This window comes from Schistocerca serialis, chromosome 2 (genome assembly GCF_023864345.2).
Source record: "Schistocerca serialis cubense isolate TAMUIC-IGC-003099 chromosome 2, iqSchSeri2.2, whole genome shotgun sequence".
Classification (NCBI taxonomy): domain Eukaryota; kingdom Metazoa; phylum Arthropoda; class Insecta; order Orthoptera; family Acrididae; genus Schistocerca; species Schistocerca serialis.
In genome coordinates, this window is record NC_064639.1 from 96,868,364 (window position 1) to 96,892,087 (window position 23,724).

General features: G+C 40.6%; 1 protein-coding gene across 1 annotated transcript in view; it reads left to right on the plus strand.

Moving 5' to 3' along the window:
• Positions 1-23,724, plus strand: part of LOC126456777 (E3 ubiquitin-protein ligase UBR5) — a 342,260-nt gene that overhangs the window by 232,546 nt on the left and 85,990 nt on the right. Inside the window, exons 32-35 of the mRNA XM_050092547.1 lie at positions 9,217-9,443; positions 9,937-10,261; positions 10,897-11,200; positions 21,705-22,129. Of these exons, the coding sequence (XP_049948504.1) occupies positions 9,217-9,443; positions 9,937-10,261; positions 10,897-11,200; positions 21,705-22,129 (1,281 nt within the window). The remainder of the gene's footprint in view (positions 1-9,216; positions 9,444-9,936; positions 10,262-10,896; positions 11,201-21,704; positions 22,130-23,724) is intronic.

Sequence of the window (23,724 nt, forward strand, 5' to 3'; positions counted from 1 at the left end):
AAAGTAAAATTCAGTATGCATTCACAAAACACTGAAGGACCATGCAAGAACACTTGTCCATTTACACCATATTGAGTGCCCATCTTGTTATCTACAGCTTTATATACTGTAAGGGCAAACGCCTTCTCCTCCTGAAATAACATGGCATATCTGTAAGTCGTCCAGTGCTGCTGCATGTGCAGCTGCTCGACGACTGACGCCATCTTTCCAGATAAATTACTTATATAGTACCATGTGACCTAACAGCAACTTCCGGTCGCGAGCGATTTGCTTATCAACTTCCGGTCTTGAGCTATTAGCCTGGCTGCTTCTTGTTTTATCCGTGCATTTTTTTTTTAATATGTATTTTTTGTTAGTGGGTCCCTCCAGCATCCTTTTGGCATTGTGTACTCCTTGATGTAGCTGTTGATATGTAAAAGCCTTTGCTGATGAGCTCCAACTGCTGCTCATTGTGCAAGGAACACTTTAATAAATAACAATCACACAAACTAATGTCTGTACTAACATAACTTATTGTGTGCAAAGATACGACCTGTGCATTATTTGAAACCTGGTCTTACAACAATATTATGAAAAGGAAAGTTGCTACTTGCCATATAGCGGAGAGGCTGATTCACAGATAGGCACAACAGAAAGACTGTCATAAATATAGCTTTCGACCATTAAGGCCTTTGTCAACAATAGATGCAGACACACACACACACACACACACACACACACACACACACACACACAAGACTGCAGTCTCAGGCAACTGAAACCCGCGAGACTGCAGTCATCTGTGTAAACCCGTGACAGTGCAGTCATCTGTGTGAGGTGTGTGTGTGTGTGTGTGTGTGTGTGTGTGTGTGTGTGTGTGTGTGTGTGTACACGTCTATTGTTGACGAAGGCCTTAATGGTCGAAAGCTGTGTTTGTGACAGTCTGTTTGTTGTGCCTATCTGTGACTCATCATCTCCACTACGTGGTAAGTAGCAACTTTCTTTTTCATAATATTGTTACATTCCATCCTGGATTTTCCATTGTTTGATATTTACTATAACATTACTAAGAGACATGATTGTCCATATATGTATGATAATGGTGCAGACCACCTCGCAATTCTGCCTTATGAGGGAACATCCGGAATTTAATTGTGCAAAAATTCTGTACACTTCCATGGCACATATCAGTGAAATTGGTCCAATGTCATCTGATGGATGGAAATTTAACTATTGACTACAGTGTTCAGTGTTGTTGTTGTTGTTGTTGTTGTTCTTGTTCCAGTCTTCAGCCTTAAGACTGGTTTCATGCACTCTCCTGGCTGCTCTTATCTTGAGCTCTCAGAATGTGTTCTATTAACTGATTCCTTCTTTTAGTGAAGTTATGCCACAAATTTGTGTTTTTCCCAATACTAGTCAGTACTTATCATTAGTTATGCAACGTACCCATCCAATCGTAGCACCACGTTCTGAAAGGTCCTGTTGTCTTTTTGTCCGAAGTGTTCATCGTCCACATTTCACTTCTGTACAATGCAACACTCCAGAAATATGCCCTCAGAAAACACTTTCTAGCTTTTGTCTATATTTTATATTTTGTGTGCTTTGGCTATCATCAGTTATTTTACTGCCCAAATAGCAAAACGCATCTACTACTTTTAGTTCCTCATTTCCTGATCTAATTTCCTCAGCATCGCCTGATTCAATTTGATGTATTCTATCACCCTTGTTTTGCATTTGTTGATGTTCATCTTGTATCCTCCTCTCGAGGCACTGTCCATTCTTTTCAACTGCACTTCAGAGACCTTTGCTGTCTGACTGTATTACAGTATCAGCAGATCTCCAAGTTTTTATTTCTTCTCCCTGGACTTTAACGCCCTCAAAATTTTTCTTTGGCGTTCTTTACCTCTTGCTTGATGTTCGGATTGAATAACTTCAGGGAGAGGTCACACTTGCCTCTCTCGCCCTTCTCAACCACTACATCTCTTTCATGCTCTTCAACTTGTATAACAGCCATCTGCTTCAGAATCACAAGAAGTGTGTTCCAGTCAACATCATCAAAAGCTTTCTCAATGTCTACAAAGCTGTAAATGTAGGTTTATCTTTCTTTAACGTGTCTTCTAAGATAAGTCATAGAGTTGGTATTGCCTTGCGTGTTCAAACATTCCTCTGGAACACACAATGATTTTCAGGAAGTTTCCTGCTTGGTCCCAACTAGATTAGATTAGATTAGATTAGATTTACTTTCATTCCAATTGATCCGTAGTGAGGAGGTGCTCCAGGATGTGGAACATGTCAGAAAAACAATACATGACAAATATTTACAACTAAAACAAATAAGCTAATGTACCATTCCACAGGTCCCAGGTGGAATGATCATCATTTTTTAATGAACACTAAGAGTCATTTTACAAATACTAATGCACTGAATTTAAAATAAAAAAGATTTTTATTTATTTATAAGGTAATAAACATGTAATACAACTACTGTAATACTTATTTACAATGCTGCAGTCATTTTTAACACAGCAGATATTTGCTTCTTTCAAAGTAGTAGTTTCCCTGCTACTTTTATTTTTTAACCAATGTAAGCAGAAATACAGATCAGCAATTTATGCGTATGCGGACAGGTTTAGGAATCAGTCACTTAATAAATACAGTATAGCAATTTATGCATATGTGAACAGGTTTCTGTGCCAGTCACTTATCGAGAATGAGGTTTGCTGATGCACATCATTAACAGGTGATTTACAGATATTACAAATTTTGTCAGTAAAAATACAGCAACGTGCTAACTATTTACATAACTGAATTTTTGTCTTTAATTTTAATCTATAATAAAATCCACATCACAGTTAGTTAGTTCAAATATGATACATGGAACAGATAATATGTCATATGAAATAGGTAAATAACAGAATTAAACAAACCAAACCATCAGCAAAGGCTGAATATTTTGCATAATAAATGCTTCAGTAATTACATGTGTGTGTGTGTGTGTGGGGGGGGGGGGGGGGGGGCCTTGTTAAAACGAAACTATACCTTGCAGATGGACAAAAATTATAAAGTTTTTGCACACTTAATGTAAAATTATTACTATGTATACCTGGACTTAAGACAGTCATGTCTTAGAGCTCAGTTGATAGTTACTACTTGGGAAAGTGACTCCGTTGCAAGTGAGCTGAATAGTCTGCATTTTACTAGCGATACATAGTGATATCCTCAAATCTACATAAGTAATTTCAGTGGTGATGTCATAGCTGTCATAAAGCAGAATATAGTAAAAGAGTAAAATAGCTTTTCCTGCAAAAATACTAGAATCCGTAGATGTCCCTGAGCTGATGTTGCCTTTAATCGCAAAATTTACTGTGAAACCAGTGGGGGTCACCATTGGTTCTAGCATGCCCAGAGTTAGAGCTGCAATGTGACTCAATCATTTGAAACATATATTACTAACAAAAAAAGCCAACACATATACAGTAGACTCCCGTTATTTCAAAATCGAATTAACGAAAAACTCGTAAACCCATACTAGCTATTCACTCCCTGCAAAATTGCATTGAAAAATCTACAGCCGTCATTTCTGTAATTGCTTAGATAAAAAAAATCTACTCACCAAATGGCAGCAGGAGAACACATGTATTAAAAAAAAAGGTATTACTTTTGCAAGCTTTCAGAACCAGTGGTTCCTTCTTTTGGCAGAAGAGTTGAAGAGGAAGGAAAAGGACTGCAGAGTTTTAAGAAAAGGGATAGAGTTTGGAAAAGTCACCCAGAACCCCGGATCAGGGGAGACTTACTGGACAGGATGAGAAGGAAAGACTGGGTAATATGTCAGACAGAGATTACCGCTAAAACATTGTGCATGCATTAGTAGCGCAAAAAGCTAAGTGCATTGTATGTTTTAGAGATGGGAGGAGAATGGTGAAAAATAGATAGATCAGAAAATGAAAGATGTAAAAAACTAAATCACAGTGAAGAAAGGAATAGTTACTGTGAAGAAATGTTGAGGCGGAAGAAATTAACATAAATTAATGCCAGGTGGGTTAAGAGACCCATGGACGTGTAGCGCCAGTTCCCACCTGCGGAATTCCCAGAAACTGGTGTCTGGCGGAAGAATTCAAATGGTGCATGTGATGAAAGAGGCCCCAAGGTTACGACCGTCATGTTGTACTTCCTCTGCAACAGGATATTCTGTGTTGACAGTTCACACCCTCTGCCTATGCCCATTCATCCTAACTGATTATTTGGTAGTTGTCATGCCGATATAAAAGGCCAAACAGTGTTTACAAAATAACTGGTATATGATTTGTTGTTTCATAGGTGACTCTTGCTTTCATAGTATATATTTTGCAGTTACAGGGCTGGTGTAGGTGGTGGTAGGGGGATGCTTGGGGCAAGTCTTACAGGTGGACGGTCAAGGGAGTAGGAGCCATAGGGATAGGTGCAGAAGCAGCATAGGCTCTGATAAGAACATTGTGAAGATTAGAAGGGTGATGAAAAGCTATTCTAGATGTGGTGGGCTATGTCGTGGACAGAATGGACTTCATTTCAGGCCTTGATTTTTAAAAGTCATGGCCTTGTCGACATAGCTGATTAATACATTGAAGACCAGGATAATACTGAGTGACCAGTGATGTACTCTGAAGTTGTTTTTTCGAGAGATCAGCAGTACCGGGATGGGATGTGATGGCATGGGAAATTTGCTTTTGAACTAGGCTGGTGGGGTATTTATATCCAGTAAAGGATAAGGTGAGAGAGAGAGAGAATGGTGTATTTATGCAACGAGTCTGCATCTGAACTAATACGTTTGCCTTGAATGGCAAGGCTGTATGAAAGGGAATGCTTGACATGGAATGGATGGCAACTGTCAAATGTAAGTACTGTTGTTTGTTAGTACGTTTAACGTGGGCAGAAGTGTGTAGCTGGCCTTTGATGAAGATGAGACCAACATCAAGAAAAGTGGCATGGGATTCGGAATAGGACCTTATGAAATTTAATTGGGAGAATTTATTTAGAGATCCCAGGAATTTTAACAGATCAGCCTCACCATGAGTCCATAGGGCAAAGATGTCATCAGTGTATCTAAACCAAACCAGGGGCTGAAGGCTTATGGGTCCCAGGAAAGCTCCCTCTAAGTGATCCATGAAAAGGTTGGCATGGGAAGGAACCATCCTGGTTCCTGTGGCCTACCCTGATGTACTTATATCTCTGCTCCTCAAAGAAGAAGTGTTGTTGACAAGTATAAAGTTGAGTAAGATGAGTAGGAAGGATGTCGTAAGTTTGGAATCAGGTGGGGGCAGGTTAAGGAAATGTTCAGCAGTAGACAGGACATGTATGTGGGCGTGTTGGTATAGAGGGAGGTGACATCAGTGGACATGCAAGGTGTGTGGTGGAAGTGGGATAAACAAGGATTTCAGACAATCTAGAAAATAGTTGATGTCTTTAATATAGGAGGGAAGTCTTTGTATTATAGGTTGAAAGTGTTGATCAACTGAAGCAGATATACATTTGTTGGGTGCTTTGAAGCCAGCAACGAAGTGCAACAGTGGTAGATCCTTAGTCTGCTGGGAGGATAATGATGGAGTCACCAGTTTTAGGGAATGAAGAGACTGGAGTTCTGTAGAGGACATGTTAGGATCATGTTGTAGGGACCTGAGGATGGACTGTGAAGCAATACTGGATGTGAAGAATTCTCAGGAGGATTGTAAGGGATGATTTTGAGGAGTGGTGGTGGATCAAGTTGGGATCATGGTTGGAACTGTTCCAAGGCAGGGTTCAGTGTCAGGTTTGCTGTTGTAAAGGTTTTGGGATTGGGTTGCCATGTGATTTCCAGTTGACATTACATGTGAAGGAATGTAGGTCCTTCACCAAAGCAGCATGATCAATGGTAGATTTAGGGCTGAAAGTAAGACCCCAGGATAATACAGATAATTCAGTAGGGGAGAGTGCTTTAGATGAGAGTTTAAGAATACTGTACTGTTGTGACTGGTTCTTGTGGTTATGAGTTATTATTGGCAAAAAAACGTCATGGAGGAAAACATAGCAGAGAGAGACTGATGGTGGTCTTGCATTGTAATTCAGCTGGTCCTCAGAAGCTCACGATTGGAAAACACAAAAATTCAAAGTTGTTTGAAAAATGTCAACCTATTCAATCTGCCCTATTAGGTTGAGACTAACAATAAAGCTTCGATGACCACATCTGTGTTCCATAACTGACTCTTGAACTTTCAAAAACAGATGGCTGAGAAGAGGAGAGAAATTTCACTAACATCTGGACCACTGGTTGGCAAATCAGTTTGGATGCTCTGCAACTTCCAAACATGGTAGTCGTCCTCGAAGCTGTGCACTTATATCAGCTAACACCACAAGCTGTCTGCATTCATTGGATCGAGAGATAATCGCCTCAATAGAGCATAATTATGGACGCTGACTTGTTAAGACCTCCATCAGTACAATCGAACTACAAGAAACAGTTCCACATTGGAATGTACTGTAAGCTATCTGCAACATACATTCCAAGAAAAGAAAAGAAAATGACAGACCATGAGGGAATTATTTGAATGTGACGGATATCAGTATATGTATGACGTACAAGTATAGATAAACAAATGATTACAATTTCAGAAAGAAATAGATGATTATTTTCAAGATAGAGAGGTTCACAAAGTGAACAATTAAGTGAAACATTGATCCACCTCTGCCCCTTATGCAAGCAGTTATTTGGATTGGCATTGATTAATAGAGTTGTTTGATGTCCTCCTGAGGGGTACCATGCCAAATTCTGCCCAATTGGTGCACTGGATCATCAAAATTCTTAGTTGATTTGTGGACCCTGACCAAAATGCTCCAAATTTTATCAATTGGGGATAGATCCAGCAACCTTGTTTGCCAAGATAGCATTTGGCAAGCATGAAGACAAGAAGTAAGCATAAAGACAAGAAGTAGAAACTCTGGTGTTGTGCAGGTGGGCATTATCTTACTAAAATGTAAGCCCAGGATGGCTTGACATTACTCTTTAATTCAAACTTCATTAAACCAAATTGGCTGTTTTTCAGTCCCTTGAAATTTGGTTAAAAGAATCTGTACTGTATATAGAAAATTCGGAAGATATTTGAGTGAATTTTTGATGGTGACAGGGAAGGTGTTGTCCAGGACATTTAAGAACATGCACAGTTTTCTGCATCCAAACACCTACAGTGAAATTGGTACATTCTTCCAAACATGCGAGAAGACCATAAGAACTGACATTAATATATTTGCCTCTTTCTGCTACTCGTGGCATCATGCAGTTGAAGGATGCCACTGGATGTGGCACTGACTCAACAAGTCGTTGGAAGTCGCCTGTGGAAATATTGAGCCAGGATGTCACTATAGCTGTCCATAATTGTGAAAGTGTCACTGCTGCAGGATTTTGCACACAATCTTTCCTCTTGAATATTTCCCATAAATGTTTGACGAGATTCGTGTCGGACGATCTGAGTGACCAGACCATTCTCTCGAGTAGTCTGGAATGTTCATCAAATCAGTTGTAAACAATTGTGGCTCGGTGACATGGCGTGTTTTCATCCATAAAAATTCCATTGTTCTTCGGGACATCCATGAATGTCTGCAAAAGGTCCCCAAGTTGCTGAACATAACCGTTTCCAGTCAGCAATCAGTTCATTTGCACCAGTGGACCCAGCCCACACCATGTAAATACAGCCCACGCTATAAGGGAGCTACTACCAGCTGGCACATTGCCTAATGGATATGTTAGTCATATGTCTCACATTGATCTTGTGGTTGTGTCGCTTGTCTGTTAGTACTGACAACTTACACAAATTCTTGATCATTAAATGAAGTCCATCAGCCAGAGTTGCCCATGTTTAGAGGTACTGCCTGAAATTTCATGTTTTTGGAACACTGTTGACACTGTAGACCTCGGGATATTGAATTTTCTAATGATTTCTGAAATGGAGTGTCCCATGAGACCAACTACCATTCCACATTCAAAGCCTGTTAACCCCTGTCTTTCGGCCATTACAATGTTGGAAACCTTTTCACATACATACCTGAGAACAAATGACATCTCTGGCAATGCACTGTCCTTCTATACCTTGTGATCCCAATACTATCGCCCCTATATGTGTGCACATTGCTGTCCCATGACTTTTGCCACCTCAGTATACTATCAACATTCGCACAGTTGTATAGATATTTTCAGTGCAATACAGATACAAAGATAAATGGAGATACGAAGCAAATGAAATTCAATTCCTGTGTAATGAGTACCCAGAGCCACGGGTTCCTACCAGCTTCCAAATTTTTTTCAGTGGAGTTACAGTCCACCAAGTGTATTCTAACAACATATTACACTAATGACTGTCTTGATTCACATGAGAAACCAAACAACCATCACCACCAGTTTTCCTCTTATGTTAAACAATAATTGCATCGTGTTTGAAGAACCAATTTAAGTCAAAAATATAGAAATATACTACCATTATTTACATCTCTTTCCTATAGGAACTGCAAAGACAAAATTAATGTGAACACATCATGCACAAGGTGCATTTACACATTTTTCTCGCACCCTTAATACGAAAGAAACAGAAAGAAACCCTCATATGTGATACAATGGTAAGTACAGTTAACAGTGCTTTGCAAGGTGTGTTAGTAGATGTAGCTGAGGATTTTTTTCTGGCTTCTGACTCTCATTCGCATGCATTTTCCTTTAATTATTCTTTACTTCACCATCATGCCTTCTGAATTAGTCTTGACCTACTTTACAAAATGTAGCCTACTCCATCATATCCACTGAATGAGGCAGCTCTGTGTTGTAGTACACTAGATTCACATTTGGGGAGGAATGAGCTCAATTGCACACAGATTATTGTCCAGCCCAAGTATGTGAACCACTTCTGGCATTGTCATCACAAGATCTCATAATCTTACTTCTTTCCAGAATTAAAACCAATGAGTAGTTCAAGACTCTAGGGATTCTGTTTGTCTGTGCCACTCCCCTCCACAGAAAACACACACACACAAATATGAGGCCCTCTTGAATGTGAGTTTATTTATTAGTGCTATTGTGTATGTTCGAAATCTTTATGGTTAACCTAGTGTCTAGTTTTCTATGTAAGATACACTGACAGATTTTTTTCCCCATCATTCATTGTTTTATTACTGTTAGACGAGAAATAAATTAGAGATAATCCTCTGTATATCAATTGATGTCTTTTGCTCGTCCATTTCATGTAGCTGCTGATCCTCATTCAGCTCGCCGGGAGTTCCTGTCATACTGTCTCTCCCTTATGAGAGCACACAATGGTGAACATCTTGACAGCTTGCCGATATTAGATGTGTCTGCTCTGAAACATATAGCATATGTGTTTGATGCACTAATATACTATATGCGTTCTGGAACTGAGACGGCAGATGCTGAAGTCTTGAGAGATGGCATGCCAATGGAATCGTGGAATGACCAGGTACTACAGCACTTGCACAGTTATGAACTCATTATATCTGCAAGTTTTGTATTTTGTCTGGTTTCACACACATCACCGTGAAGTTTTAATTGTTTGATTTGTATAGCAAATATTTTCTGTGGTAACGGTGTGCCAAAACATAAAGATTGTAGCATCTATTTAACATGTAACTGTAAACAAATTTTACACTTTGAATTCAGTTTACCTCTTGGTGCTACAAAGTGAGTTCTTGAACAGTGGATTCTTAAAGGCGTAACATTAGCATAAAAATTATAAAAAAAGCAGTTTCGGTGGGCAAGAGACAAAACTGATAGAGCCAAACTTGCAAAGTTTTTTAAATCGAGTCTTGCAACATCTCTGCTATGTATTTATGCATCATCATTTTTGTTGCCATAACAATTTCTTTTGAAGTTTTTTCGTGCACACTTTTCTTAAGATAACCTTAAAATGCAAAATTTGTTGTTTAAGGCAAATGCAAATATTTAAATTTCAGGATGAAAATGATAATGAGGAGGCTGATGATGAGTTGAGCCATACAGCAGCTATGGAGACTGATTCACTAGATGATCAGGAAGTGTCTGCGCCTCCCCTTTCTGGAATATCTGGTGTGGGACCTGCTGGAAAGGGACGCAAAAACCCTTTCTTACAGCGATCTGACTCAACTCTATGCTTAGGCTGTCCACCGCCAGATCCATTTGATACTCCGATGGCAGAGGCATTGCCTCTTGCAGACCAGCCCCACTTACTGCAGCCTAATGCTCGTCGTGAAGAACTCTTTGGGATGCCTAAACAACCTATAACAGTACCACCTGCAGCAGGTATGGTTTAAAGTAGTTAATTTGTTGTTATTTTATGTATTACTACATTACTATTGGTAGACTGTTTGTTGTGACTGGAACCACTTTCTTCCTTCTTTTAGCAAAAGCACAGCTTAATGTTTGTTTTTCCTATTTATTCTCCTGACAAAGTGACTTCTAAAGAGCAATTTGTGCTTCCTAAAGTTCGCGCGCGCGTAGCTTGGGTGAAAAGGGGGGGCAGTTCATTTCAGCTACTCCTGTTTTGGCATTTCGTATAGAAACTGTAGTTCTGTTTCAGATTTTAGTTCTATAGTCTGAGTTGTTTGGTGATGTAAGGAAACACTGGCTTGTGGAAAGTGTGGCAATTCCAAGTAATAGAAAAACAATGTTGTGACTGCAAAGTCATATTATATTGAAGCCTTTCTTTGGAAAATAAATCTATCCGATTTGTCTTTGTTTCTCACCTTCACCATAATATTCAGTTTTCACGGAAGCATTGTGTTTTCTTTTGTGTATCTAAAATTTATTTTACTGTTTTCCAAACAGTAATAATCACTGTTTTATGGCAGTAAAATGTCACAATCAATATAAACGAATCGTGAATCACGTCTTCTCATTTTAGTAGCTGTGAACTAACTGGATCATGAATGTGGCAGGTGTCAGCACTCCAGGTATATGCAACCCCCTGGAAGTACTGCCAACACGACTGGGACTATCAACGAGGTCTTCGGACTGTGGCCCGGCAGCCACTGTGAGCTCAACACACTTGGGTCCGGCAGTGCCGCAGCCGCACTCCTCACCCCAGCCAGCGGCCAGCGTTGCTGCAGCTACTCCTGCTCCTGCTCCAGTTGTTCCTGCAGAAGGCACAAATTCTGCAGTTCCGGGTGCGCCCTTGCAAGGAACCCGTGCAGCTGAAGGCTCTGTTGCTGCACCTGCAAAGGATATTGTGTCATTTCCAAGGTTTGTTGCATCCTGTAGGAATTCTACTTTTAAAAAGGAAAGCTTAACCTTGAATACAAGTTGGGAAATTGATAGTTGTATCAGCTGTTCCAACAGTCCAGTAAAATTTGACAGCCCAGACATTTTCCAGTTACCTGCCCAGCTCTTACCTATGTGCTTTGAAGTTAAAAGAAAGACATAATATTCTGTACACATTTGAAGGCCATTCAAAATACAGTATGTCATAGTTTTTTTCTCAGTAGAGTGAAATAAAAAGAACAGCAGTCAAATAATTGTCGAATCTAATTAGAAGACTGCAGTGGAGATGACGTTTATGGAGGAAAGAACACTTAGTCATCCAGCAACCCGCACCACTAACATTTCCAAATCCAAAAATAATTGCTGAACGCGTGACGATGCAGGATGAAGGAAAGGAAAAAGTAAAATAAAGAAGACACCTTAGTTACGGGTTACTAAATTTTCATAATTTTAAAATATGTTTCAAAACAAACTTTTCATTTTTTGTGGTGGGTGTTCAATAACTGTAAGAACAACTCGTATATAACAAGAATATGCATTTTTGGTAATACATGCTGATTAAAACTAAAAAAAATAAAGTTTTGCTAAAAATTAAAACAATATATGCAGTAGCAGGCTTTTATTATAAGATTACTGTGCTTATTGCAGAACTTTTATTTGCAGTCGCCATTTGTTTTGAGATATTGCTGTTTATTTTTATTGTTGAAATTGAAATTTTCTGTCAGTGCTCATGCCTCTACTAAACATTATAGTTTCTTTGTAAACTGAGATGTCAAGATTTTACACTCTAGCTGAGTGTATACAGTAGTGGTCACTTGTGACAAGTTACAACTGTGTGTCAGACCAGACAAGTAACGTGGATACCTGCCTTCAATGGGCAGTGCACTGCACTGTCAGTTGCATCTGAGCAGACATCTCGAACCTACTTGAAGTTTCAACTTGTTACAAGTTTCTTCCTCTATTCTTTCATAACTGTTTCTTTCAAATTAAACAATGGAAATCCCCCCTCCCCTCCAGTGTCCTCCTTACCCCCACCCAATTGCCTTTGCCATCATGCACTGCTGCTGCTCATAGTGTGGCTTCAGCTGCGACAGATTGTGGTCATGCGCATATGTTTGTTTGTTTGTGTGTGTTTGTGTGTGTGTGTGTGTGTGTGTGTGTGTGTGTGTGTGTGTGCACACGCGCGCTCGCGCTTGTAGTCCATTTTTGTTTGTTATGCCTATCTGCGATTCAGCATCTCCACTATATGGTGAGTAGCAACTTCCTTTCAGATTATCATTTTGCCTCTCTGTATGTGAACTCCATAGTTTTTTAAAGAAAAAGCGCTAGAATGTTCATTCCTCAAGTAATGCATAAGCAGCTGAGGATAGAAAAGAAGAAATGCTCCTGAATAATGTGTCAGATTACTTACTTTATATTTAAAAACAAAGATGATGTGACTTACCAAACGAAAGCGCTGGCACGTCGATAGACACACAAACAAACACACACATACACACAAAATTCTAGCTTTCGCAACCAGCGATTGCTTCATCAGGAAAGAGGGAAGGAGAGGATGGATATATGTGTGTGTGTGTGTGTGTGTGTGTGTGTGTGTGTGTGTGTGTGTGCGCGCGCGCGAGTGTATACCCGTCCTTTTTTCCCCCCTAAGGTAAGTCTTTCCGCTCCCGGGATTGGAATGACTCCTTACCCTCTCCCTTAAAACCCACATCCTTTTGTCTTTCCCTCTCCTTCCCTCTTTCCTGATGAAGCAACTGCTGGTTGCGAAAGCTTGAATTTTGTGTGTATGTTTGTGTGTCTATCGACGTGCCAGCGCTTTCGTTTGGTAAGTCACATCATCTTTGTTTTTAAATATGTTTTTCCCACGTGGAATGTTTCCCTCTATTATATTCAGATTACTTACTTTGGTATACCAAACTGTTGTTAGAGAAGTATACAAAAATATACATCAAAGTTCACAAATTGTATTGTGCACCCCATTGAAATAAGTCCCTTCAGTTCCAGAAATGTAAGGGAGGGGGTACTGCTAGGCATACTTACTTACTGTACATCTTTCCTTTATTTGCATCACTATGTACTCTGTGCAGACGACTGAGAAGTGCGTGCCAGTGAGAGTTTCCTGTTGTGCCAGTTATAGGGCTTCTTCCCATTCCATTCATGTACTGAGTGCAAAAAGGAGAATTGCTTAAACATCTGTGTATGCGCTGTAGGTAGTCGTAATCTTGTCTTCACAATCCCTACAGTAGCAATACGTAGGGGGTGGTTGTATGTTCCTAGGTTCGTCCTTACAAGCTGTTTCTTGAAATGTGTTGGCCATTAGGGCATTGTTTGCATCTATCTGTAGATGTCTGCCAGGTCCATTTTTTCTGCTCATCTTGTCACACTCTACCATGGGTGCCGCAACCCTGTGACCATTCGTGCTGCTGTTATTTGTATGTATTCGACATCCCGTTAGTCCTGTTTAGTACAGGTCTTATAAACTTCAGCAGCGTTGTAAGATTGGTCACCCAAGTGGTTTGTCAACAATCTCCATTGTAGTCTGGTTATATTGTCCTGCTATACCTACAGCTTAGTCTATATGATCTTTCAGTATCCGCCCCCTGGAAATTGTTGCATCCAGATATTTGTGAGAGTTGACTGATTCCAATTGTGACTTGTTGATGCTGCAGTTGTAGAACACTAATTTTTTTCATTTTATGAAGTATAAAATTTTGCACTTCTGTACATTTAAAGGAAGTTGCAAACTTCTCACCACACAGAAAACTTATCAGGGTCTGACTGGATGTGTTTGTAGATTTCTTCAGATAGTGCTTCATTTAGATAACTGCATCATCTTCAGAAATTTTGCTGTTACTGTTAGTATTGTGTACACTGTCATTAATATATACAATATGAACGACGTGTGTTTCGACAGGCTTCCTGTTGCAGACCAGAGTTAACTTCTGCTTCTATCAGTGACTCCCCATATGAGATACCATGCTGCATTCTCCCTGCCAAGAAATCGCCAATCCGGTTGTAAATTTTGCAGGATATTGATCTCAACAATAAGCATAGGTGTGGTATTGAATCAAATGCTTTTCAGAAGTAAAAAAGTTCTGCGTTACCTGTCTACCCAGATGTGTGGATTTCAGGATGTCATAAGGTGAAAATTGCAAAAGGATGTCAAATGATTAGTGTTTTATTAATCCATGCTGGTTGGGATGAAGGCGATCATTATGTTTGAGGATTCTGCAACCTATGCATGTTAGTCTGATAGGATGAAAGTTTGATGGATCACTTTTGCTGCTCTTCTTGTAGATGAGTTTGACCTGTGATTTCTTCAAATAGTTGATACAGTTTTTTGTTTGTTATGTATGGTATATTATAGTTTAATTCAGTTGCAAATTCTCTATATAATCTTGTAAGTATTCTATCAGTCCCTGGAGCTCTTTCGAAATTGCCGATCTAAGCTGACACTGTTATCTATATTTTTTTGTCATTGCACTGAGTCGTATCCCTATTTTAAGTTACATTTTGGAATGAGTCTGGTGGTTAGTACAAACATTCAATTAAAAGTTTATGCCCAAAAAAATCTCACATGCAACTTCAATTTCTATCTCTGTGGATTTGAGTTTTTTGTTTGCTGTGTACACCATTTCTCATTAGACTATTCTTTCAAGATTCAGTTAAAATTTCCTAAAAATCTCAGACCTATTAATTTCTAGTTTTAACCAGCTTTTTGCTTCTATTATTGTTTTGGTTTGTTGCTTCAAACTCAGCTGTTGGCTGTGAATGTTTCATCAATCAGTAGGATTTTCGTACTCTAACCTGTGAGAGTTTTTTGTTTGATATTACACCAATGCTTCAGGCTCTCTAACTGCTGCTGCTATGTGGACTGGATGGAGACTGGCTCAGCTACCTGAGTAGCAGCCTGTAATTGGCTCAGCTACCTGAGTAGCAGCCTGTAATGTGCAGTGCACACACAATCCATTTGAGGATCCTACAGTTCTCTGCACTGTAGCATAAGTATAACAAGTTGTGGCCTAGCATCTCACAGTTCATTTGAAGTATCTGGTTCTATTTGACTCAGAACTAGAGGGCCACAATCAGTTCTGAGGCCAATGGTACAGATTGTTAGCTTCATTGAAACTCTGTGAGTGCGGATGATATCTGCCAGTCACTGGAATGATCTAAGTGCTATCTCTAGGATATATACGCACCAGAAAATACCTGGGAATTTTTTCATCCAGGAAAAACATGGGAATTTTTCATTGTTTTAGTTTTCAGTTATTTTTGTAATTTTGACTGGGAAGAACTGATACTCTATCAAACTATTACTGTATCCCACTACTGCAGAATAATACTGCAGCAATAAAACATAAACAAGAGAAAAACGCCAAAATAAATCTACAAAAAATTACTGTGTACCCACAGGCATCTGCCAACAGCAAAATGTGTCATAAGGTCAAAGGCGTTAGGATGAAGACTATGCAGTACTTCGTAACAACAAACTGCTTCTGATGACAGTGGCATCACAGCTGTTTGAATTAGTTTAGTTTGAGCAGTTGCCAGCGGACTCGTGTGCATGCGCAGTTCTGTTCCGTATGAGCAGTACCTTCTCCCGCATCTGATTACATGAAGCCAGATGCTAATCAGAGAAATTTTCATGGCGCATCCAATCTGACAGATTTGCACAGAGCAGTCTTGAGTTGTAGTGGGGATGGGGTAGTCTTCATGTGACCCGTGTCTACTTTTAGTGGCTTCACTGTTTCCTCATGTACAGCTCTCATGTCAAATGAAAACAAAACGGATTTCTGTGGCCGGGCGCTATCAAGTGAATTAAAGTACTTCCACATAATTACAGAGGGCTGAAATATATTATTAGTTTAAGTTTTATGATTTTATTTTATTTCCACATTTTTGGCTTGCTATGGAAATTTGGCTTTTATTAATCTTTTTCACTGAGGCAATCAGTTTATTTGAAATGAAGGGTTTCATTCCACAGTATAGGATAGTTCCAACTGTTCACTGAATTTCAAGTGCACGGTTTCATCTTCTGGCATGTATTGCATTTTGCCATGATAAAGAACGAAACATGAGGTAGTACAGTACTGATACTCAAAGGGAATTTACTTCCCAAAAACCACACTGAAAAGCTTAATTTCAGGTTGGGACCTACTTCATTGTGAATCTGGACGTACGAATGTGCACTTAAAGCTGAATTATACATTTTAGTATGGTTTATGAAATTCCGATGCTGTTGGAGTATCCTCTTATGGCATGTTTCTTTATGACGTAATGTGAGATATCCTAAAGCTTTATAATTACATACGAACTTCCTATGCCATCATTGCTGTGCAAGCCCAGTAACACCTGTTTTTTGGTGTTCTCTGGCAGTTGCTGAAATGAACCTATTTCTAACACGTCTTGGGAAAAAATTGCTAATGGTGGTTTGAAAACTGTTACTTTAAAAGTAAATTTTCTTTTGCACAAAATTAATTATGTTACATGTGAGAATGTGCTTTAAATTTCTTGAATTGCAGAGCGTTTGACGCTAGTTTAAAACTTAACATTTTCAGGACTGGCCAGTTAGAATTATTTCGAGCCCAGAAGACCAGACATTTATGTCGTTATTTTAAATTTTACTGGCACATTTGTGTGATGTATCTTAAAGTGTAACACACGCCAAAAAAGACCAATATTACATGTGAATGCTTAGCTTCTCTTGTAGCTAAACTTGTATATTAATTTAAGCTATTAACTTTTCCTATTTATGTGTTCGCACTGCTTAACAGTGGTGTTGCTATTGGCTGAACACATCCCATGTCCTGTGCTCTCAATATCTGCTGTCATCGGCTGGGGAGATCATGTGACACGAGCTATGATTGGCTTACTTTAAGGGCATTGCAACCTCATTTTCAATGCCCTAGAAATTAACGCTCCAAGTTTGGTGGAATTCAAATTTATACTTTCATAATTACGAAAATATGCAGTGTATTTTAAAATGAAAACATGCAAGTACTTACTGCTGCACATAATATTTTTATTTTATTTTGTTTTGTTTTTGTTTGGTAGGTATTGTTTTCTGAAGTGGTGGCTGGAAGCTCTACGCCAATGATGTAAAAAACGTTAACCATTCAAAGGATTTATAAACAGTTCCATGGGAAAGTATACTGTCGCTTAACATGGAAGAAGTCTATTTTCACCTGGGAAAAAGTGTGTTTTTTAACTGGGAAACCTGGGATTTTTTTTTCCTTGTCCGTATATACACTCTGGATCTCGAACGATAGATGGCAGTCATTGTCTGTTCCTCCCTCAGAGTCTCAATGTTCGTTTGCTGCATACAGGCTTTCGACCACAGGGTTTCAATGAGATGCCAGCACTCTGTCACCATAATCTCTGGGCATGCTTCAGTGACCACTGTGTGGTCATCCCCCCCCCCCCCCCCCCCCCCCCCCATATATAAGGCTTGTTCAGGCATGCATGGGTCTGCCTGGGTCAACGATTGTTTCCCTAGCGTCTCGTGGGATCCCTGTGGAATGGTCCCCTCAAACTACTACTGACGGAACGGGTGTACCGTCAGGTAGTACCCACAGCCCCTCATCAAAGAGAGCTCGGTTGATCAGACCTCGCGAAAACAAGTCTCGGAATCATAGCAACAGAGCATTAGTGTGCCATAGCATTTTCATTGTAATGGAGCAAAGAGGGGGTACCTCTGAGAAGGTCACCCCTTTCTATATTCACAAGGCATTGGAAGGTATTGCTAGGGTCTCTAAAAAGTGTCAGATGACTTCATAATGGAACACTTTTAGCTAAAACTACTACTTCAAACCAAATATCTAAGCTTCTGGGATGTAAGGCCTTATGTGACTACCCAGTCGAGGCTGAGTTGCGTAACACCCTTAACTTTAGTAAGGGGGTGGTTACCTGCTACGTATGGCAGTTGTGAAGGCTCAGCTCATGAATCGGGCAATTCTTGTACACTTTCTGCGAAATGTGTTAACTGCTCCACAATCACCCAGTGTGGAACAGAAAGTGAGAGGTTTACAATGAGGAAAGGAAAATTCAGGAGTTGGAAAGTCAAGAGGCAGATATCCTATAGTGAAGCTAAAAAAGCCTCCAGAGCTATGAAACCTCCGGTTTTTGCTACTTATTTTGCATCAGCCCGTAATGCGCTAATCACCAAATGTGATGCCTCCACACAAACTCAGATCACAGATTCAAGTACAAGCACATGGTTCAAATGGCTCTGAGCACTATGGGACTTAACATCTGTGGTCATCAGTCCCCTAGAACTTAGAACTACTTAAACCTAACTAACCTAAGGACATCACACATATCCATGCCCGAGGCAGGATTCGAACCTGCGACCGTAGCAGTCGCGCGGTTCCGGACTGAGCGCCTAGAACCGCTAGACTACCACGGCCGGCTACAAGCACATGCACTTGTCGATGTGCTTGTGGGGGAAATACTCCACTTGAAACTGAAGTTGTTCGAAAGCTGTCAGCAGTGAGCTTACCACCTAAGCCGCACGACACAACTCGCCATCAGCAGCCAACTAAACCATTCCCACAACCCAAGTAACCACCTCCCCCCATAAATAAAGGAAAACATCCATCAAAAAGTAGTTCCAAATCCAAGAAAGCAGTAGTTAAATCTTCGGATCGGCGAGCTCTCTCCCACTCTGATGGGGCTATGCTCTTGGGGATATGGACTTCCAATCGAAGGAGCCAGAGAGCCAGAAACCAGCTAACATTTCCCCTAAGCAATGGCTTCCACAGGAACTTCTGTGTTGCAGTGGAATTGAAATGGATATTGCTCACATTTGGAAGACTATCAGCTCCTGGTCCAAGAGAAACCATTGTGCATCTGCTTATAAGAAACGTTTCTTAAAGTCATTGACAGACCTGCGTTATGGGGTTACCACCCATACAGGTAGGATGATACTTCTGGACACAGGACTACAGGTCAAGTGGCTGGTTTCATTGCTAATAGATGCCACTCTTCTCCTGTCCCTCTTTATCACGATCATACAAGCAATTCCATGAAAGTTCTACCACCTTTCAATGTCTCAGTGTGTTCTTTGTATCTTCCACCTAATGATGCCGTGCATGCTGACGCACTGATAGAACTCTTCCAGGCACTCTCAACACCACATTCCTCGTTGTGGGTGGGACTTCATTGTACACAATGTGCTGTGGTGATGATTGAGCGACTTATCCATTCTGAGAATATCTGCCTTCTGAACATGGGTCAGATGTCACATTTTTACACAGCTACAAAATCTTTTTCAGCCATTGACTTTTGTTTTTGTTCCCTAGCTGTTGCAGGAGAGACAGTGGGCCATATTACTTGTGAGACCCAAAGGGCTGCCGTAGAGTCCATCCACCAGTGTAGTAACCATCTCAGACGATGGTGTGTACCTTGGTGGAATGACGATTGTCGATTGGCAATTAGGGCCAGACAAACAGCTCTGCGGAACTTCAAACACTATGAAACTGCAGAAAACCTTCATGCTTTCAGATCTGCGGCAGCCACATGCAATGCGAATGATAAAAGTACGAAAGAAGGCTTCCCGGAGGGAATTCATGTCTTCCATTAATTGGTCCACTTCCAGAAGTTTGGGACTCAATATGATGGATTTCCGGCAGTACACGTCCCCTTATGGCCCTGTCAAGTAATGGGGTCTTGATAGGCATGCCAGAAGACATGGCTTGGACTTTTGCTGAGCACTTCTTTGCTGTCCTACGTCATTCAGACAAACTCCTGCTTTTCAAGTGTTCCATAGGACTGCGGAGATGTGGGAGCTCAATTTAATCTCGGATAATGGCGAAGTCTACAACCTATCGTTCTCCATGTGGGAACTGGAATCAGCCTTGTCTGCGGCCAGAGTCACTGCTCCGTGACCTGATGAGATCCATTATACCGTGCTTCCTCATCTGTGCCCTGAAGCGGGAGAGCACCTCCTCTCTTGTTTCGATCAGATCTTGTTTGATGGACAGTACCCCCCCCCCCCAACTTGGAAGGTGGCAATATTAATTCCAATCTGGAAACTGGGCAAGGACCGTAGCAGCCCTAACAGCTACTAGAATGTAGCACTTAGCATTTGTATGGGTAAGACCCTTGACACATGGTCAAACGCAGCCTCATCTGGCTGCTTAAATCCCGAGGTCACCTGAGCTGCTCCCAGTGCAGTTTCAGGCACTACCATTCCACCCTTGGCAACTTAATTGTACTGGAGACAGCAACACTGGAGTCCTTACGCTGAAACCATTGTAAAAGAAGCCCTTGAAAGCATATGACACTACTTGAAGGTGCAACATCCTTTGCCAACGCCATGAATGTGGACTACATGGATGCATGCCACTTCTTATCCAATCCTTTCTCAAGGACTGGCGTTTTCAATATCACGTTGGCGATGCCTTGTCTGACTATTCAAGAGAATGGGAACCCCCAAGGCAGCGTCCTCACTATCACATTGTTTGCCGTCGCTGTCAATGGCATTTCCTCTGCAGTTGGACACCCTGTCAAGTGCTCCCTCGTTTTTGGATGACTTTGCAATCTTCTACAATTCCTCCGATCTTACAACGATGATGAGGCAGATACAGCTGACCATTAGGAGGCTGGAAACCTGGGCCAGGACAATTGGTTTTTGGTTCTCACCAGAGAAGTTTAGACGCGTCAGTTTTAACTGTACTCTTCGAAGTTTTAACCAACCAGTGCTCACAATGGAGGACATTATTTTATGTTTTCAAGGAACTGCACCCTTTTTGAGTTTTATTATTTGACTTGAAATTAACTTGGTTTCCACATCTCAACTACCTACGAACAAAGGGCCTCCAGTTATGGGATATTGTGAAATGCCTTAATGGAAAAACATGGTAAGCTGGCAGGTCCCACTTCCTGCAGTTTTACAAGGCATTTGTTCGATCACATTTTAGATTGTGGCGCCATGGTCTACGGATCAGCCCGTACTTTCCTACCTCAAGATGTTAGATGCTGTCCATCGTGGGAGCATTCGGATATCGAGTGGAGTCTTTCGTACCAGCCCAGTTCCAAGTTTGTGTGCAGAGACTGGTGAACCACCACTCTGGATTCAGCGATGTATCCTTTTGGCTTGACAGGCTCTGAAAATATCAGTGTCACCTCAGTCATTGGCATTTAGTTCAGTGGTCCAACCCACCTTTGAACGGCTGTTCAGGAATTGGCCCCATGCGATCAAGCCATTTGGGCTATGTGCTGCAGACTGTCTTGAGGATCCGGATCTATCAGACACCAAAATATACAGCCAGGGATGGAATGCATTGCTGCCTTGGCAGGCCCAAAGTGATTTTAAGCTTGACATACTACAAGAAAACTGTAGTGTTTATCTCTGTCTGTGCTAAATAGTTCAAACTTCCTGTAGTCGATAAGAATTAAAGAATCTAGAAAAACATCATTAATTAATTGTAGTTGGTTTTTCACAAATTGACATCCTTGTTAACGGGACTGTTTTGTTCTTCTTTAGGTCAAACTTCGATGCATTCGATCATCTTTTCCGTGAAATAGAAGAAGAAGAAGCACAGCAACTTCCAGAAATTCCAATATCAATGGATAACAGTAATAGTGGAGGGAATAATGTCGGAGCAGCTCAGACGTCATCGTCAGCAGACGAATTCCCACAAGATCTCTCTTTCAACAAGGAAACCCCAAATAGTGCAACATCTGCAGAGATTGAGAAAATGGATGTGGACAATGAAGATTCTCAGGACTATGTGTCAGATTCAGATTCTAGCAGCCCATTTTCTCCCAAAAAAGTGTCTATTCTGTCTAGTAGCTGCGAGGGTCCAGCTGACCTTAGTAAGCCTGGTCCAAGTGGGATACGGGCTACTTCCAAATCTGCTTCAGCTCAGGACACGAGTGTTGCACTTAATCCTCCTCCAGCATCTGCAGGTGAGTGCTGTTATTTGGCTTGTCTACATATTTTCAGAGTACCCTGTCTTGTTAAATAATAGTTTTCAGTTATTATTAACTTATTGCATGTTTGTGGCGTGCCTTTTGCCATCAGCATTTCCTTGGACTGTGAGTGTGGTGGCACAGCGTTTACTTATATTGGGAGACTGTCCAAAACTTCATTTCCCATCTTTTGTCTAGACGTGATAGCTTGTGCTTCCTTCCTTCCTTTTTGGAAATTTCCTTGTTTCGTTGCTGATACCTAACATCCCCATGTAGCTTTTTGTTGAGGTCTTTTTTGTTGAGTCATTACAAAATCCAGGGAACTGCTATAATGTAGGTAAACACAAACAATGGGATCCTGATTCTGTGGTTTTTTATTGTCACAATGTGTTTGGTGAGTTTCACCTAGAGAAAAATATTGAGATATCTGTACTTGTACAGATTGATATTTCAGTGTGGAGTGCAAATTGTACCCAGGAATGTTTGATTGGTGTGACCAATTTGATAGCGGATCAACCACAAGCACACATGACTAAAAGTTATTTTATTCCGGAGAAAGTAAAAGTCTCCACGAAGTTCGTCCTTTAGGAGTAATTGTGTGTTCCATAGTGTGTGTATGACAGAGATGATGTGTATGATCCGTCTACTGAAGCAAAAGTGGGCGCACTGTAATTTTTGGATGGTGTTGCATATAAGGTTGTTCTTCATTTCAGTTGTCATGTACACTTAAGTCGTTCTCGCTTCCCACGCCCGGGTTCCCAGGTTCGATTCCCGGCGGGGTCAGGGATTTTCTCTGCCTCGTGATGACTGGGTGTTGTGTGATGTCCTTAGGTTAGTTAGGTTTAAGTAGTTCTAAGTTCTAGGGGACTGATGACCATAGATGTTAAGTCCCATAGTGCTCAGAGCCATTACACTTAAGTAAAGTGAAATATGAAGCCAACATTAAGAATATTATGTGATAATGCAGCTTCCCATTTCCAATGGAAGGTGCAGTATATAACATTTTAACAAATCAACCGTAAATGAAAATATTTATTTTTTAAGCGATGTCATGTGGAACTTGTGACATGTCACTCTTGTTCTGTGTGATGTGAGATGAAACTGGCCAGGACAAGAATTGCTTTATGATATATGCAAATATTTATATTGGTCCAAGACACAGTTAGTAACTTTTAGGAAAAAGGGATTATGAACGGAGTACATATTCTAGCAGTGCTTTACAAGACCATGAAATTAGTCTGAAGCATAGAATGGAGATGTTGGTGCTGCTAGATGTGGCTGTCTTTTTGCTGGTGCTGTCCTTTTGAAAGGTTGTTCTGGTTCTGAGGATGAGAACAGATTATAGGATGTTTGCTGCCAAAAGCATGGACCCAGGTTATAATCTTTAGTACGTGGTTATAATCTGTCTGGAAGTTTCGTTACAGTATGCGCTCAACTCCAGAGACATAAACAGCAATTAAGATGTTTCTGAGCTATTTCTATGGTCAAGACAAAGGAATTAAATAGACAGCTGACAGTGTGCATGGGTTTATGTAACGTCTCCTCCTGTCCCTCTTACGATTTGTAACTTCTGAGATGGTCATTACAGCAGA